Consider the following 16,809-nt stretch of genomic DNA (forward strand, 5'->3'; position numbering starts at 1 on the left):
CCTTGGCACACGGTTTCTCCGTTCAGTATGCCATCCCCACCCACCTACAGCTGATGTGATCAGCGTACGTTACAATCATTGTTAATATTTTGTAATAAAGAATCGAAGAAGGACCTTCTGTTTAATTTTAAGAATATAACTAGTCGATTTATGTTCTTATATGTCAGTAAAATAACATTTTTATAAATAAAGTGTTCATTATAAATAATGGTAACAGTGATTGTGACGTGGAAGTGAAAACTGTTTTTCTCTGGTTGTACTACATAGAAAGAGCCACCAGGAATCGAGAACTGACACAAAGAAATAAATAAGGGGAAAGAACATTTTTTTATTAAATTTAAATATCATTTTATTCGTACTCAATCCATACACACACATTTCTCTCTTTGTCTCTCTCTCTCTCTCTCTCTCTCTTTCTCATATATATATATATATATATCTTTTTCTCTCTTTTTGTCTTTATACAAAAATAATATTTATATATATTTATATATATATATTATTAAATAAATTAAAGCATAACCGAGAGATTGGGTTGATATCCTGTAAGAGTACGCGGGTATGGTATATTTGACGGGTCTTTGGGGTATGGGAGAGACTGAATCACAGTGCCATAGCACCAACGCTTCGCCAGTCTCTTCCTCGTTTCAGGACCATGACGAAGAAGTTGCGTTGCATCCTCTCAAGAATCAGGTATGTAATACCATTTTTTCTTCTCTTTTTATTTAATTAATCTTATCTCATCTTTATCTTTCTTCCTTTCTTTCTTTTAACTGGTATAAATGTCAATAAAATTTGTTTCAATACACGGAATGTTTGAATTTACTATTTGAGATAACATTATTTTTTTCTAATTTAATCAAAACAAACATCTCGTACTTTTAACACCTCATTAGTCTCAAATAAAATTTTATTTGTTTACTATTTGTTTTTCTTCAAGATGATGAAATTTAATTTATTTTTTTATTTAATTAAATATTGTTCCATTCATAATCTTGATTATAATCAAATCAATAGAATATGCTTTACTGTATGAAACAAAAAGAGAAAGAAAGAAAGAAAGAATATAAGTGTTTTTTTGAGTTAATAAATATTTTTGGTTCTATTGATTTTCTTTGTCTCTTAAGTAAAATTTCAATCAAAATTGCTAACAATTCGGTAACAATTTTTTTGTTTATGACAAATAATACATATTGTAAAAGAAAATTTTTGTTCGTCTATTTTATATATTAATTATTTATTATATTGTGAGATAAATAAACAATTATTTATGTATATACATATTTATATGTTTATGTGCATATCTTAGGTTGGTGGACATACAAGGCTGCTGCTACTCAACAAGAATACTATTTGTAAACCATTGAACTGCAGGGAACTTGACTTCTATCAAAACATTCCACAAGATATACAAATGTTTGTCCCAAAATTTAAAGGTAAGATCAAACGTATATCATTATATGATGCATCATAATATTAATTATATTCACCAATAGTATATTCTATATGTGTATAATTAGTCTATCTATTTGTATTTATTATTAGAATGTTATTTATTATTATAAATAATAATATTGAAACATACTTATATATATAAGCATATAATATAAATATATTTTTTTGTTATTTGTGTTTATGTTCTTTAAATTATGTATGTGAGCGGATTGAAATGTTTTGAGTCTAACGTGAAAATCAGTTTCTCTTTTTTTCGTTCAAACTCAATTTTATTTTTTGATACAGTCTCAACTTTTAGAAAAGAATAGGCTTAAAACTTTCAACTCACTCTCGTATATCTATTTATCTTTGTTATATTTCAGTTTTATTATCATTAATCAATTTTTGTTTAATTACAAACTCATATTTATTTTTTATACAGAGAATCACTGTTTAAATAATTAATGCTAATTATCAGATAATTTAATTCAATTCATATAACTCCAAAATAAATATGCTAATTAAAAATTAAAATAATTATAAATAAAAATAAATACTTAAAATAAAAGAATAAATATATATCACGTAATTAATATTTGATAAATTAACAATAAAAACTTTTTTCTAAAACGCTTATTCATCTACAAACGTGGATTAAAAAGTTATGAACTTCAATAAATTTAAATTTTATTTATTTTTTTAATTAAATAAAAGTGAATTTAAATGAAAACGAAAGTTGTTTCTATGCTAGATTTAACATTTTTCTACCCACCAACGGGATATATACGTTTTTATTTTAATATTATACGTATAAATTTTATTCCTCTTCGAACTGAAGTGTTCACATATAATTGTTATAAGATTAAAATAATCACAAAAAAGAAATTAGTTTCGTAAACGTGTAATAATGAAAAAGGCGAGAGTAACACGAGTAAAATGTGGGACGTTCTCTTTCTTTTTTTCTTTCTGCCTTTATCTCATCAATAGAATAGTATATTACATACCTAGGGCGGTAAAGTAAGAAATGTCTCAGAGCACATGTTTATTGACCTCGGCTTCGCCTCGGACAACAATTACATGTGCTCTGAAGCTTTCTTATTTATTGCCCATGGTGTGTATACTTTTTTCTGCTCGACGTAGGCGGAAAGCGGCAACTTCGTTTTGCACAGCGGGCGGAAAGTTGACACTTTCCGCACGGAATGGTGAAAAAGAACTAATACGACGGCGTTAAAAAAAAGAAGATTTGATCGTTTCATTATAACGATTATTTTTATCCGAAAGAAACAAGAAATTTTATCGGTCAAATTAATTTTTATCGGTTGAAATTAATCTACGACATATATTATTTTTCTTTTTCGGTATATAATTAATAGAGTTAAAATTTTTAAAATTATTTATCAACAATGATTATTATTATCAACAATAATTTCGGAGTCATCATTTCGCCATATTTAAAGATATTTCATAATTATTTTAAATAACTAAATCAAATATAATAATAATACTCTTTAAAAAATGTATGAATTTTATTAGACTTATTTAAAGATATAATATAAATCTATTAAACTATCAATAATAATCTCAATTGTTTATCAAACATATCATCGTTCCGCTATATTGAAAACTATAACGAAATCGTACAATAAAATAATGAAAAACTTTGTTCGACATTCTAATGTGATTGGTGCTTATCTATATATAATAAATATTAATTACATGGAATTTAAATTATTTTAATAAGCTTTACGTGATTACAATGATAACATTGTAATATGTAGACACAGTTGTTGAATGAGACTGTTTGATGATTCCAGTCTATTGTTTTCTATCTCCAGACATATGCATGTACATATATATACATATTCCTCTTCCAATGAGATATTAAACAAAGTGATCCCATTTAGTGTTACATCTGTAACACATGAATAAAGATCAAAGTGCATTTTGCGTATTGGCTTGATTATAAAAATTTTGTTACACTTGATGCATGAGGAAACTTTATCATCAACTGATTGTGAGTCCATTTTAAAATGGACACACATATATACACATATACATAATCATGTATATATTTTTAATATCCATTTTTAATATCTCGTTTTATCACGAACTTTTTACAGTTTTGCTCATTTGTACTTATTATACAAAATGCAATAAATACATCATACATATATTTCATGAGATTTCACGTTTAACTTGTTCACTTTTTTATGACCTATAATATTAATGTATATATGTAAACTATAATGTATTTTAAAATATAGATCAATTTATTCGAGTAGAATCATAAAATTAGATCAATCGAGCTCATTTGTTCATTAATTTTTTTTTTTTATTAATGAATTTATCACTGCAAAGAATATTTCTCATACATACACACATACTTTCACATTCCTATTAGGTTTGACAATTACTTTCTAATAACGTCAACACGTCGCATAAATAAACAAAACTATTAGTTTTCCCTTGCAATCTTAACCGAATGCTTAAAAATATGTTTTTTTTTCTTTTTCTTTGTCAGAAAAAATAAGTAAGAAAGAAAGAAAGAAAGAAAAAAAAATTCGAGGCACGAATCAGAGAGCTTTTGTTTAGAAAGTAAGATATATACTATATATTTCTACTCGTATTCGTGACGAGGGTAAGAAGTACCCTCTTTGGTTAACAACTACAATGTATAAATATTCTCTAGTATCTATGATTTAAATAGTACATTACATTCATTGTTGTACCATTATAATCATACAGATGTTCAATTTATATTTATATGATTTATATATTAAAAAACAAATAAAAGTCAACTTAGAAAAGTTTTTAAATAAATTGTTTATATATAAATGAATCATTTTTTCTTAAGCTTGTAGTTTTTTAATTTGAAATAATTATAAAAATTAAATAATAGTCTAAACAATCTTCGAGAAATTTTTTTTTGAAATTGTGTTGAAATTTTTGATACACCAGGCACATATTTTTGTATAATAGATATCTCCATTTTCTTTTCTTTGTTTATCTATTTTCATCAAGGTTTTATATGTCGTTTTATACATAAATTAAGACAAGACTTGCATAAGAAATTAACATGAATGATATGAATATAAATAATGAAAAAAGTAATGATTCATGTTAGTAAAATATTATATGAAATTAATTTTATTAATAATTATTTCTATTATCCATTAGTCGTTGTTTGTTAATTAGTGAATAATTTATATGGATTACGCGTTTTGATAAAAAACATTTGGAATGTGATAAGTAATTATGCGAGAAGAATGATTCAGCTGATACTTAAATGTTTTCTACGCGGAATAACAATTAGTCGCGTCATGGTTATTTGCAATAGGTAAGATTCTTAAATATGGTTGGATTATCGATCATCAATGAATGATCACGCTTGACAAATTTATGAACGTATTTTTCTAAATACGTTCATAAATACTCATTTCTAATATTTTTTTCTCTTTTTAATTTCTCTTGCAACATTGAAAAAAGATAGTATAGCGTTGCATACAAATTTCTAATTATGTGAATTACCGTTCGTCGATGTTTTTTACTTTAATTTTGTTGATAATTAACTTAATCTTCAGTAACATCATGTAACCTTGCAGTCATATGCTTTTCTGGGGAAAAAAATTGTTCACGCGAAAGTATGAAGCCGTAATATTTATGGTATTTGTTTTATTTATTTTTTATAATAAAAGGTTTTTTTTTATTAAAATTTATTTTAATAGAAACTTGCAATTTTTTAAAGAATGATAACCACGTTAAAATAAATACAATTGGTTTATTTTTTACGCGAATTGTTCATTTTATGTTTAAAATTACATTTTAATGAAGTGAAAGATATAATTAATTGCTTGCAAATGATGAATAATTTGTATATATTATACATTATCAATTAAAAGCTTTCAGTAAAAAGTTACTGCGCAGTTAAACCTAATCTTATTTCTAATCATACGAGTTCTTGGAAATAGTTATGATATAATCAGAATAGTTTTGCATTTTTGTAATCGCTTGTTAATGACGGAAGTGCCAACCCTATTGACCGCTAAATAATGTGTAAAAATAAGACAACGTTTTACATTTTATTGAAATATTGCTCGAATGACATTTAGTATTTATTTGTTTTTATTTCTTCGCCTATATAATTTTTTCATAAATATATGTGTATATTTGTGTTCCTACATATTCGTAATATTATGTAACAATTGCTTTTTCGAGTGCGTACAATTTAAAAACTGTTTATCGATTAATCAGAATTTGCAATATTTTCAATATTATAAATATATATAAATAATAAACAAAAATGTATTGTTTATATTTAAAATAAATAATATGAGTATTTTTTATTGATAAAATTTTTAATATTTTATATCTAAACGTAAAAGCACAATATGTTAAATAAAAAGAAATATGTCAGCAATGTTTGGTATCTTCTATCTAAAGAAATGAAACTGTAGAATAGTTTGTTTATTGAAAATTGCGACTTTACTTATTGATCAATTCAATATATCGATTTTAGAAAGAGAAAACGTGTGTGTGTGTGTGTGTGAGAGAGAGAGAGAGAGAGAGAGAGAGAGAGAGAGAGAAAGAAATATCCAGTTTGATTTTTATTGCTGTTTACGATTTGCCAACGAAATATTTATTTTTTGTATAAACCTAAATATCTTCAAAACGCATTTAACATTATTTTAATGTAATATTGGAATAAAACGAAAGATAATAAAAAATTGATAAGTATTAGTTTTTACCGTTATTAAAGTGCGTAAAGTGGCTTAAGCTATTTCCAGCAATACTTCAATTACTGGCATTTATCCCAGAACGATAATAATTCTGAGAACTTTAGCTTTAAACGATACCGCGAAAGAAAATCGTGACTCGGTAGTAGGAAAATTTTCGTATTATAAGCGAATAATATAAATTTCATGTTTTATTTCACGTTTAGGTAGATAGATAAATATATATATATATAGATGGATGGATGGATGGATGGATGGATGGATGGATGGATGGATGGATGGATGGATGGATGGATGGATAAATTCACTATGCGACTAAATTAGATCTTTCGTAGAGTCTCGTAAATGAGACTTCTCTTTCGATCGATAGTAGTCTCTACTTCTGTTGTAGGTAAAGGTAGTATTTTCATTTGAAACTCTCCCCAGGTTGCTGAACTCTTTATTCTCTATTTTCCCTTTCTCTCTCTCTCTCTCTCTCTCTTTCCCTCTCGTTCTATAATATTTCCTTTTTATTTAAAAATTTTAAATTATTTTAGTTATTTGTTTTTCTTCTTTAATATTTCTTTTTTAATAGCTCTTTTGATCTAATATTCAAGTCTTATACAAAAAAAAAAGTTACGTTCTCTTTCTCTAATACAAGTTGAAATACTAAAAAGACGTATTTTCCGAATAGATGAGCAATGGGAATTTATATAAGTATGTAATGATGTGTGATGCGCACGCGTGCGTATGTATATGTATATGGATGTGGGCGTGGAAGTAGTAGTAAGAATTTGTGGAAAGGGAATCTGGTGAATGGAAAAGAGAGGAAAGGTTGTTAGAAATGGAAGCGAACGTGTGACTATCAGTGTCACCTGACGTCGACCATGAGTCTGTTATCTATACATATGGATTTAACGCAGGACTTTTTAAAAGAGGTCACGATCATTTGACTTTTTATATTTGCTACATGTTTCCTTCTTTTTTTGTTGTTGTTTGAGACTATCCTAAAAAAGAAATAATATATTTTGTTGTTAAATTTTTTACGGAGGTTTTTTATTTTATAATCACCTATATTTATATATATATATCAATTGTCTCAGAACTTTTGACCCACTTTGTAGAAAAATGTAAAGAATTAGAAACTTATAAATATTTTTATTGATGTTTTATTTCGTTGTGACATTGCAATCGTTCGTTATATCGTTTAAGATAAATCGAATTAAAAATGTCTTTAACTTGTGATGATGATACATATTAAACGTTCATTTATCAATTTATTTGGATTTATTATTTTTATTCTGTCGCTGTAGATAAGATAATATTTATAAAATCGTGTTTCTTATGCAATTTCAAATTATCTTTTTTTTTTTTTTTTTGATTGAAGCCGATTAATAAACAGATGTCTGCTTTTATGTCTGTAATTAACGAAAAAGAGAAGAAAAAATAGGTAATAAAAATAGAGAAATGAAACAATGCATTCCTAAAGAAACCTCTTTTGTTAGTATCGTATGTTTCGTAGAATGTGTGCTTGAAGGACATTCAATGACGTTCACTTATATATCGGACAATCGATGATGCATACGCGCTTGTTTTATATTGTTTCTCTGTCCTATATTTGCCATTCCATGTCTTATCGGTGAATCTTCATTTCATCTTTTCACTTAAGAATGATAATTTTATTTTTATCTTATCGAAAGTAACTAATCCTTCTTTTCTTTTTTTTTCTTCTCTCGACTCTTTCACCACTCCCTCTTTTTCTTCAATGCAGTTGATTTCGAAAATTTACAATTTTATTATTTGTCCCGATTATTATGCATTACCGTGGATTAAGTACAACAAAAAAATGTAAAAAGATAAATTTTATGATTTATTTTCTAACAGAAATAGTTTGTAATATGAAATAAATCATAAAATTAATTTAAAACGATGTTTTTAATTTAGTCCACTTTCATAATAATCGGCAATAGATTTATGCATTTGTTCGAATTTTGATTGAAATGCAACATTAACGAATTCGTTAATTCGTTAATTCGTAGTATAAGTGCAAAGATATTTGTCGGATATTAAAAGATATTTCTTTATTATTTTTTTTTTTTGAATTGTTAGTAAGACGAAATATAACAAATTATTATACATTTGTAGTATATATATATATGTGTCAAAATTTGTAAAACAAAACAAAAATAGATAATTATTCCATTTCCTTCTTCTTCTTTTACTTACAAATTAAATCTATATAATAAAATAAAAATATTTCTATTTTCTTTTTTAATCGATATACGTAAATACATATATTCTATAGTAATTGATTTAATTGGCTTCGAGATGCCATGTTTGGGCATTTGGAAAATGTTGCACAATACATGATTATGTGCACTTACAGAAGCCAGAGAGAGATTCATCGGTTTTGTAAGGTATACGTCGGTGTGCAAGGATGCAGTCCATTTGTACGACCATGGTTAGGATCAGATGAAAGTAATGGGGATATTGAGGCGGTGGATATTGCGTGCTCAGTGACACGGAATTATCAACGGATAGGGAACGCAAGTTTGAGTATATATAAAAAAACTAAAAAAGTTAAAAAAAAAAAACCAACAAAAAATGAATGAATGCATCAACTACGATATGTTTGATGATTGTCTAGCAAAGAACATTTTCTTTTAAGTATCCCGAGAGCCAATAGTCACAAGGATACGTGTCTGGGAATCGAGGCATGGCCTGCTTGCAGACCCACTAGTGCCCTGAACAAATTCCATTTACTACTCCTTGGCCAATGCTCGGGGTTTGTATTATGTTGCTGATCATCAATATATATCCATCGTGTGATATTAGATATCTGAAGATCCAAAAAAATATACATATATATATTATAATAATAATAATAATCAAAAAAATTTAAAGATAAAAAAGATATTCCATTTTTTTGTTTTTGATACAGTTAAATCGTAATTCCTTAATATTGCCTGTGATTCTCTTCGTATATGTTTCTTCCAGTCAAAATCATTTATGCAATCATTATACATAGTTATTCGTAAAACCCATAGTGAAATTTCTTATAACGAAATTCGATTCATTATTTTGTTGACACTACTTTTGTTTTATATTGAACATTAGTTGTAATCATTTCAATTGTATCAACAATTTTTTTAATAATTAGAATTTTTTTTCTTTTTAAACGTACATCATTTTACTTTTCCTATATTTTTTTTTTCTATCAATCTTTAATAATTATTTTTTTTTCCTTTTTTAAATTATTCATATGAAATTGTTTACTTCCACAGCACATCCCGTTGAAAAGGGTCCGTGCGTATTAACTTTATTGTTGTTATATTATTATTACTATTATCATTATTATTGTTATTGTGATTGTTATTATTATTATTATTATTATTATTGTTGTTATTATTATTATTATTGTTATTGTTAATATGATGTATAAGAAAAGTGTTTTAGATTTAAGTATATATAAAACGCGTTTAATTTTTAAGAAAACAACATCTAAATACCAAATGCAACGATCCATTATCTTTCTCTATTTATCTATTTCTTTTTTTCTCTCTCTCTCTCTCTCTCTTCCTCTTTCTCTTTATTTCTCTCTTAATATCTTTTCTGTAGATTAGTAACGTGTATATGAACGACGTGTACACGTTTATATATGTATATGTATATCTATTTATCTATTTATCTATCTATCTCTCTTTCTATAAATGTATACATAATTTTGTATAATGATTGTCTTTGCATTTTGTCTGAGATCAGAATAATTTCGTTAGAAATTAACTGCAACATATTTTTTCATATATAAATTATATATACATATATATACATATATATATATATATATATATATATATATATATATATATATATATATATATAATTTATATATGAAAAAATATGTATATATGAAAAAAAAATTCTATTTAATAAAATAATTTGTCTCTTACAATATAATCAAATGGAACGCAAGAAAAGAAATGATTAAAAAGCTAGAAAAAGGAAAAAAACATTCTTTCTTATTTTGTGACAATTAGAATCGTTAGACTAATCAGTGGGACGATGTTTCAGGTGTAATGCAGGCCTCCAGTAGCGGTGAAGTTACGTTAGATAAAAGATACAGCCCAAGTTTTAGAGAACAAGATAATAATCGTCAGGGAAAAAGTTCGACCAAGAGGAAACGTGACGACGTACTCAGGTTTGTTATTTTATTTTTCTATTTAATAGATATTTCCTTTTTTTCTTTTTTTATAACAAAAATTATTTAATCTAATAACTTTTATATTTTATTTATTCATTCTAGTATATCGTCGTATTATACTAAACTAACAATAAGTAAAATTATTAAACATATATATTTATATTAATTTTTACTAGTTATATACATAACTAGTAAAAATTATAATTAGTATATAACTAATAATTATAAGTATAGTATAATACAGGGTTTCTCAAACTTTTTCATTTGATGACTCCTTTTATTCGAAAAAATATTTATACGACCCTGAATATAGATTCTTTACTATCTTCTCACACTATCATAAAATCACAGACGTTTACTATACGTGTAATGTTGTTAAACTGGTTTTGCATTAATTTTCGGTCGTTGCTTGTCCAGGAATATTTTAGTTTTGCTAAAATTTCTGTTACCTTACTTATTAGTTATTCGAACCCATATGGAGTCGCGACCCACATTTTGGGAAGCCCTGATATAGTATATACTAGTTATTATATTATATTGTACTACATTTATTAAATAAATATCTTAATTATACTATACATACTATATATATATATAGTAATAATTAATAATATATAATTGTTATATATATTATATTAAATAGCCTAATATTTATAATATTCTATAATGTATAATATAAATGTAATAGTTTAAGTAAAATTATAATTTTAACATTATGTAATTGTTATATAACGTACTATATAGCATAATCTAACGAGCGTTAAAATTTCGCACGATTTCGCAGTAATCCGTTAGATATCTTTTACTACTATAGATAATAAAGGAAACATATATGTAATATGGCACTATGCGCATATGTCAAATTTATACAAAGATCATTTCTGGATTAAGTTCAAGTATGCCATATTTTTATTCATCGTGGAATAATTTCAGAGGAATAGAAAGAAAGAGATAGATAGTAAAACTAACTTACAATTAGAAACTGGAATAATTAATTGAAAAACGCATCTTACAATTAGAATCATTGTGATCTGTCAGATAAATATATATTGTACTTATGATATTATTCATAACTTAATGAGATTTTTCATTCCACAATTAATGCCTATATCGATATTGATATCGATATCTCTATAATCCCTCAACATATTCTTTGATAGGTTGATGTACTCGAATGATCAATCAACTAACTACTTGTATTTCTTATTTATCTTTACACGCGACATATGTATATATATATATATTTGATTATATATTTGATTATATTGATATATATATATATATATATATATATATATATATATATATATATATATAATAGTAGAAATATTTTATCTAATCTTATTCAAACATTTTTTGTAAAGTCTGAAAATTCCATTTTTTGACGAACACTTGTTCACGATTCATTTTGTTTACCAAAGTATTTGTTTTTCTTCTTTTTTTCATATTTCGAAGAATAATAATTTTTCATTCAAGTTGGATAAAAATAAAAATGAAAATTAAATAAAAATAATTTTTATTACGGTTAGTTAAATGGAAAGAAAAATTAACAAATAAAAAAAAAATACTCACTTTACATAAATCATTTTCTTTCTCGCAGAAAAAGAATTTTTATTAGAGTTAGATAAAAGTAAAAAAAAAACAAATAAATATAAAATACGTATTATATTTAAATAATATTTCTACATTCTTCTTTTTATCTTTTTCTTTTCAGGATGAAAATACATCGTAGAAACAGTACGATCGATATATTAAAACCAGAAATGCATTTGGACAGCGCATCTAACAGACAGTGTATGTGTTTTATTCTAAATATGTACAGTTAATTGAAACTTTTATTTATTGATAAATATGTTTGTTTATTATGTAAATCTTTCCATATGATAATGCTTAGTAAACAAAAAATATTATAGCCGGACGTCGTAGTCGTCGTCGACGTTGTCCTCATTGCATAAGTTCGATTAAATTCGATTGGTTCAAAGTAATATATGAAAGTGCGAAGCAATGCGGGACATTTAAAGTTTAGAAGAAACGAGAAGGAAGGGAGGGTCGTTACTATTTTCGTGTCTTGTATCTTATAGGCAACCAATACCAACTTGTGTATAGAAAGTCGAGTTTAGTTTGTGAGAAATCGATGGATTAAAATGATAATCGTATAATACTGAGTAATTGTTTACTTATTTTTTATTTTATTTTATTTATTGTTTACTCGTATAAGTAAGCGATGAGATGGATTAATTAGATGAAAATGCAATAATTCGTACATCATAAAAAAAAATAATTTTTATTTAAAATTTTAATTTGATTTGATTTATTCTTTTATTTTAGTATACATAAGTTTAAGTATAAGGTTTGTTTAATTGTTATCTGACCGAATTGAAATTTCCATTTTAAACAGATTTCCTATTATTGGAGAATATAACTTCTCAATATACCCATCCATGTATACTCGATTTAAAAATGGGGACCAGACAACATGGCGATGATGCCAGCGCTGAAAAGCGAAGTAAACAAATAGCAAAATGTGCCGCTAGTACGTCGGCTTCTTTGGGTGTACGATTGTGCGGAATGCAGGTTGGTTGAGTTTATCTGTTGTGTATGAATTTATCTAGATGATTATAAAAATAATAAAAAGAAAATATTTAAAAAGACGAGATTATAAAATATCGTAAAGAAAATTAGTTTTAAAGTGTTTTCAAAGTAATTTTAAAAATTCACAATATTTCTCGTAAAAAACATTTTCGATTAATTGTAATAATTTGGAAAAAAAAATATTGATAAAAATTAGTTTACCTAAATAATTCTAGTTCACCTTGTAGATATATAGATATCTATATTATAGATAATAATGGAAGAATATGTATAAATATCTGTGTGTCTCTTTGTGTTGCATCTTTTAGGTATATCAAGTTGATTCTGATCATTATATTAAAAGAGATAAATATTGGGGCAGAGAATTAAATGAAGAAGGTTTTAAAGCTGCCTTATATCGATTCTTTCACAATGGCTTTTGTTTAAGAACATTGGTTATTGAAAGGGTGATATCTCGATTAGAAATATTGCGTCGTGCTATCGAAAGACAAAGTAGCTATCGGTTCTACTCGTGGTAAGAGATCCTTTTTTTCATTATACATATATATTTATAAATATACATTAATAATAGTAATAACAATAGTAATTATTATTAATAATAATGACATATTCTTAAATAAATCCAATACGTTTCCAATTCGTTAATTTTTCTTGTTTTTTTCTTGTTATAGGTTAATTGATTTATTTATTTATTGATTTATTCATTCATTCATATTCGCAAACGACAAATATTTCATTATTACTTTATATATTCGCTAGCACTCGTTTAGAAATATTTGTTTTATATGTGATAATTCAAGGAGATTAAGAAAAAAAATGCACGAAAGATTTATTCATAATAAAAAAAGAAAGAAAAAAATAATTATACCGTAATTGCTCAATGATATTCACACGGCACGTTTACCTTTTAAAAGGTTTTAGTTACTATTCTTAGTTGCACTAACCCCTCTCTTATATATACGTACATAGGCATAACTATAGTTGTATACATTTCTATACGTATATATCAATATTTCTATATAGAGATAGTGTTATTTAAGCGATTCGATGAATCACTCGGAGTGAGTATCGTAAAATGTCAGAAGTTGCTCTTAAATTATCTAATTATATGGGTGAATCGTTTATTCGTGAATTAATGACACATCGGTGATTGTACCTCATTAGAGAAAAAGAAAAAGAAAAAGAAATATAGTCGTTGTTGTTATTTATTTTTATAAGTATATAAAACTGTTCGTTATTTAATCGATCGTAAATAGAGTAAGCGGAGGAACGTGTTATATTAAATGATCGAGAGATCTTCTGTTCGTCTAATTATTAAAACTTTAGATCCTCGATGATGTGTTATACGCTTGAAAAACGATGCACGAAGGTAAACAAGTGTGAGTTAGATAGAAAAAGAGAAAGAGAGACGAACGGGGAATGTCCAAGTATATAAGTTCATTACCACATTTATTACACAACAATAACTTTATGTATAAACAACGTTATATAATCAAAGAATTGATTAAATAATTGAGAGTACAGTTCGAATCATCCCCTTTATGTTTATCTCTTTAACATAGTGCGGAAGAGTTACTTTTTCTTTCTTCTTATAAAAATTTTTTATAATGTTTATACATTTTTATAATTATTTAATTACATGCAATTTTTAACTTTATCTAGTTTGGTATAATTGATTTAATTTCTTTGTATTTTTTTTTCGTTTCTGTTTTTATACCAAAAATAATACAATATGAATGCAAATGTTAAGACAACTGTAAAATTGAAGAAACTATTTTCGAGCATTTTTTGTTCTCTCCGAGTAGAATTAATGAGATCATTGAGGTATTCATTATAATAATCATTATTCTGCGAGCTACTAGTCGATCACATATTGCTTATTTCATAAAACAATTGTATATGCGTATAAATATATTGAGTTGACCAATATTAATGTTGGAAATTTTAGTAAAAAAAGTAGTTTTATTTATTTAAATATAAAATATTGTAGACATTGTCAATACATAAAAAGTATACATACATCCACGCTACAGTGTTATTTATTTAGAAATAAAATATTGTAAAATTCTGGCAATATTGGTCAAACCAATATACTTATATGTATGTATTAAATTGATCAATATTTTGTGGAAATATCGGTAATAGTTGAAATTCGTTGATAAAAATGTGTGCAATATTTTTTTACATATACGCGAGTGGATTGAAAAGTTTTCATTTAATTGATAATTTCTTTTCTGGCAAATTAACTTTTATTTTTAAAAATAATTTCAAAACTTTTCAACTCATCCTCGTATATATTTTTTATAGTTTCCCAATATTAAACATTTTTTTTTTACAAACGATTACCTTGCCTAAAAGAGCCACCATTTTAGATTCTATCGCATGAAAGATGAAAGAGAGAGAATGCTTTTATTAATGTGTATGTATTTATCTTATATGTATGTATATGCAAAAATCTATCTTTGTTCTGTGTTCTTCGCAGAACACTGATTGGTTTACACGCGAAACAGTACGATTTCACAGAAAGTGAGACCATCTCCTTATTTTATTAACAAAAACCCAACTATCGTTTTCCTATAATCGATTTTCTTTCTTTGAAACTCATGTCAGTAATACATATGTACACCTTTCACATAGTTATTACATATTTAGTTTGGTACAACATGTCGAGTGTCTTTTCATATAAAATTAATGAAAACAAAAAATAATAGATAAAATAAAAAGTTAAAAAACATTAACTAAAATATACTATACGCATACACATACACACCACACACACGAGAAATAAAAATTAAAGTTATTATTAAAAAACAATGCTAGTAAATTGATCTTAGGTATTACAGTATCTTATTAATTTCTTTTTCATAAATTAAATACAAAAGTTTATAAGATATACGCATATAATCATATAAAAAAATTATATTTAAAAAAGATATCAAATTCGCACGTATAAGAAATAAAAATAAATAAAGAAATGAACGATGATAATTATTATTTAGAAAAAAATGATTTCGAATGATATTTTTAAAGTTCCTTTAATTGTATAATAAATTTGATTTAAAAGAATGTAACATACTGTTGTTACGAATAAAATTAATCAAAAATAGAAGAAAAATATGGGACATAAGATAAAATTTATTAAATTGTTAGGAAAAAGATATAAATATATATTTTATGATTGATTATATTCGAATTTCTAACTTTCTATTTTGGATATAACGTGTTTAATTTAATTGTATATACATATATAAAACATTGGAGTGAGAGACGCCATTTAAAGAGAAAAAGAGAAAAAGAGAGAGAAAGAACGTTTTCGTGCGTTTCGTTTATTTCAAACAGTATGTGTTCCTCCACGTGCTGTTTTATTTATAAGTTTACGGGAGAGATATATATCTCTATTTTCGAAGTTTACCTTTAAAAAGCTTATTGGGGTCAATTTAATACGCAGCTCGGGTAAAATTTTGAATTAAAGTTTACATAAATACAAAAGAAGAATAACAAATATTTGAGATATTAAATACAAAAAACATTATTTAACGAAAAATATCTTTTAATACAGATAATTTTGTTTTGAATTATACATATATATATATATATATATATATATATATATATATATATATATATATATATATATATTAAATTTATTATTATTATATTCTCATATTTAGTATATTGGATTAAAATAAATTTAACTTCCGTTAGAGTGTTTTGTTTCTCAGTCAGTTACACATTATTTTTTTTATTTCCATTAAACTTTACATTTGATATTGTTTCTATAACGATTTTTTATATTTTTTTCGTACCTTCATCTACTTGAAATCTAATATTTTTCTAATGTTTGAACTTTTATCGTTTGTTTATCGAATT

The 16,809-nt window shown here is 25.4% G+C and overlaps 1 protein-coding gene across 3 annotated transcripts in view; it reads left to right on the forward strand.

Annotated features, from left to right (window-relative positions):
- The window catches only part of LOC107063670 (Inositol hexakisphosphate kinase), a 26,366-nt gene continuing 9,557 nt past the window's right edge, over positions 1-16,809 (forward strand). The window contains exons 1-6 of one of the 3 annotated variants that reach the window (XM_015315622.2): positions 1-693; positions 1,310-1,436; positions 10,218-10,344; positions 12,062-12,141; positions 12,746-12,921; positions 13,248-13,453. In XM_015315622.2, the coding sequence (XP_015171108.1) occupies positions 562-693; positions 1,310-1,436; positions 10,218-10,344; positions 12,062-12,141; positions 12,746-12,921; positions 13,248-13,453 (848 nt within the window). In that variant the 5' untranslated portion in view covers positions 1-561. Of the gene's footprint in view, positions 694-1,309; positions 1,437-8,562; positions 8,932-10,217; positions 10,345-12,061; positions 12,142-12,745; positions 12,922-13,247; positions 13,454-16,809 lie in introns of those variants that run through there. The other 2 variants (XM_089173031.1, XM_089173030.1) reach the window with 2 other exon arrangements.

This window comes from Polistes dominula, unplaced genomic scaffold (assembly GCF_049000335.1).
Source record: "Polistes dominula isolate Pdom_NZ unplaced genomic scaffold, Pdom_raw_medaka contig_22, whole genome shotgun sequence".
Classification (NCBI taxonomy): Eukaryota; Metazoa; Arthropoda; class Insecta; order Hymenoptera; family Vespidae; genus Polistes; species Polistes dominula.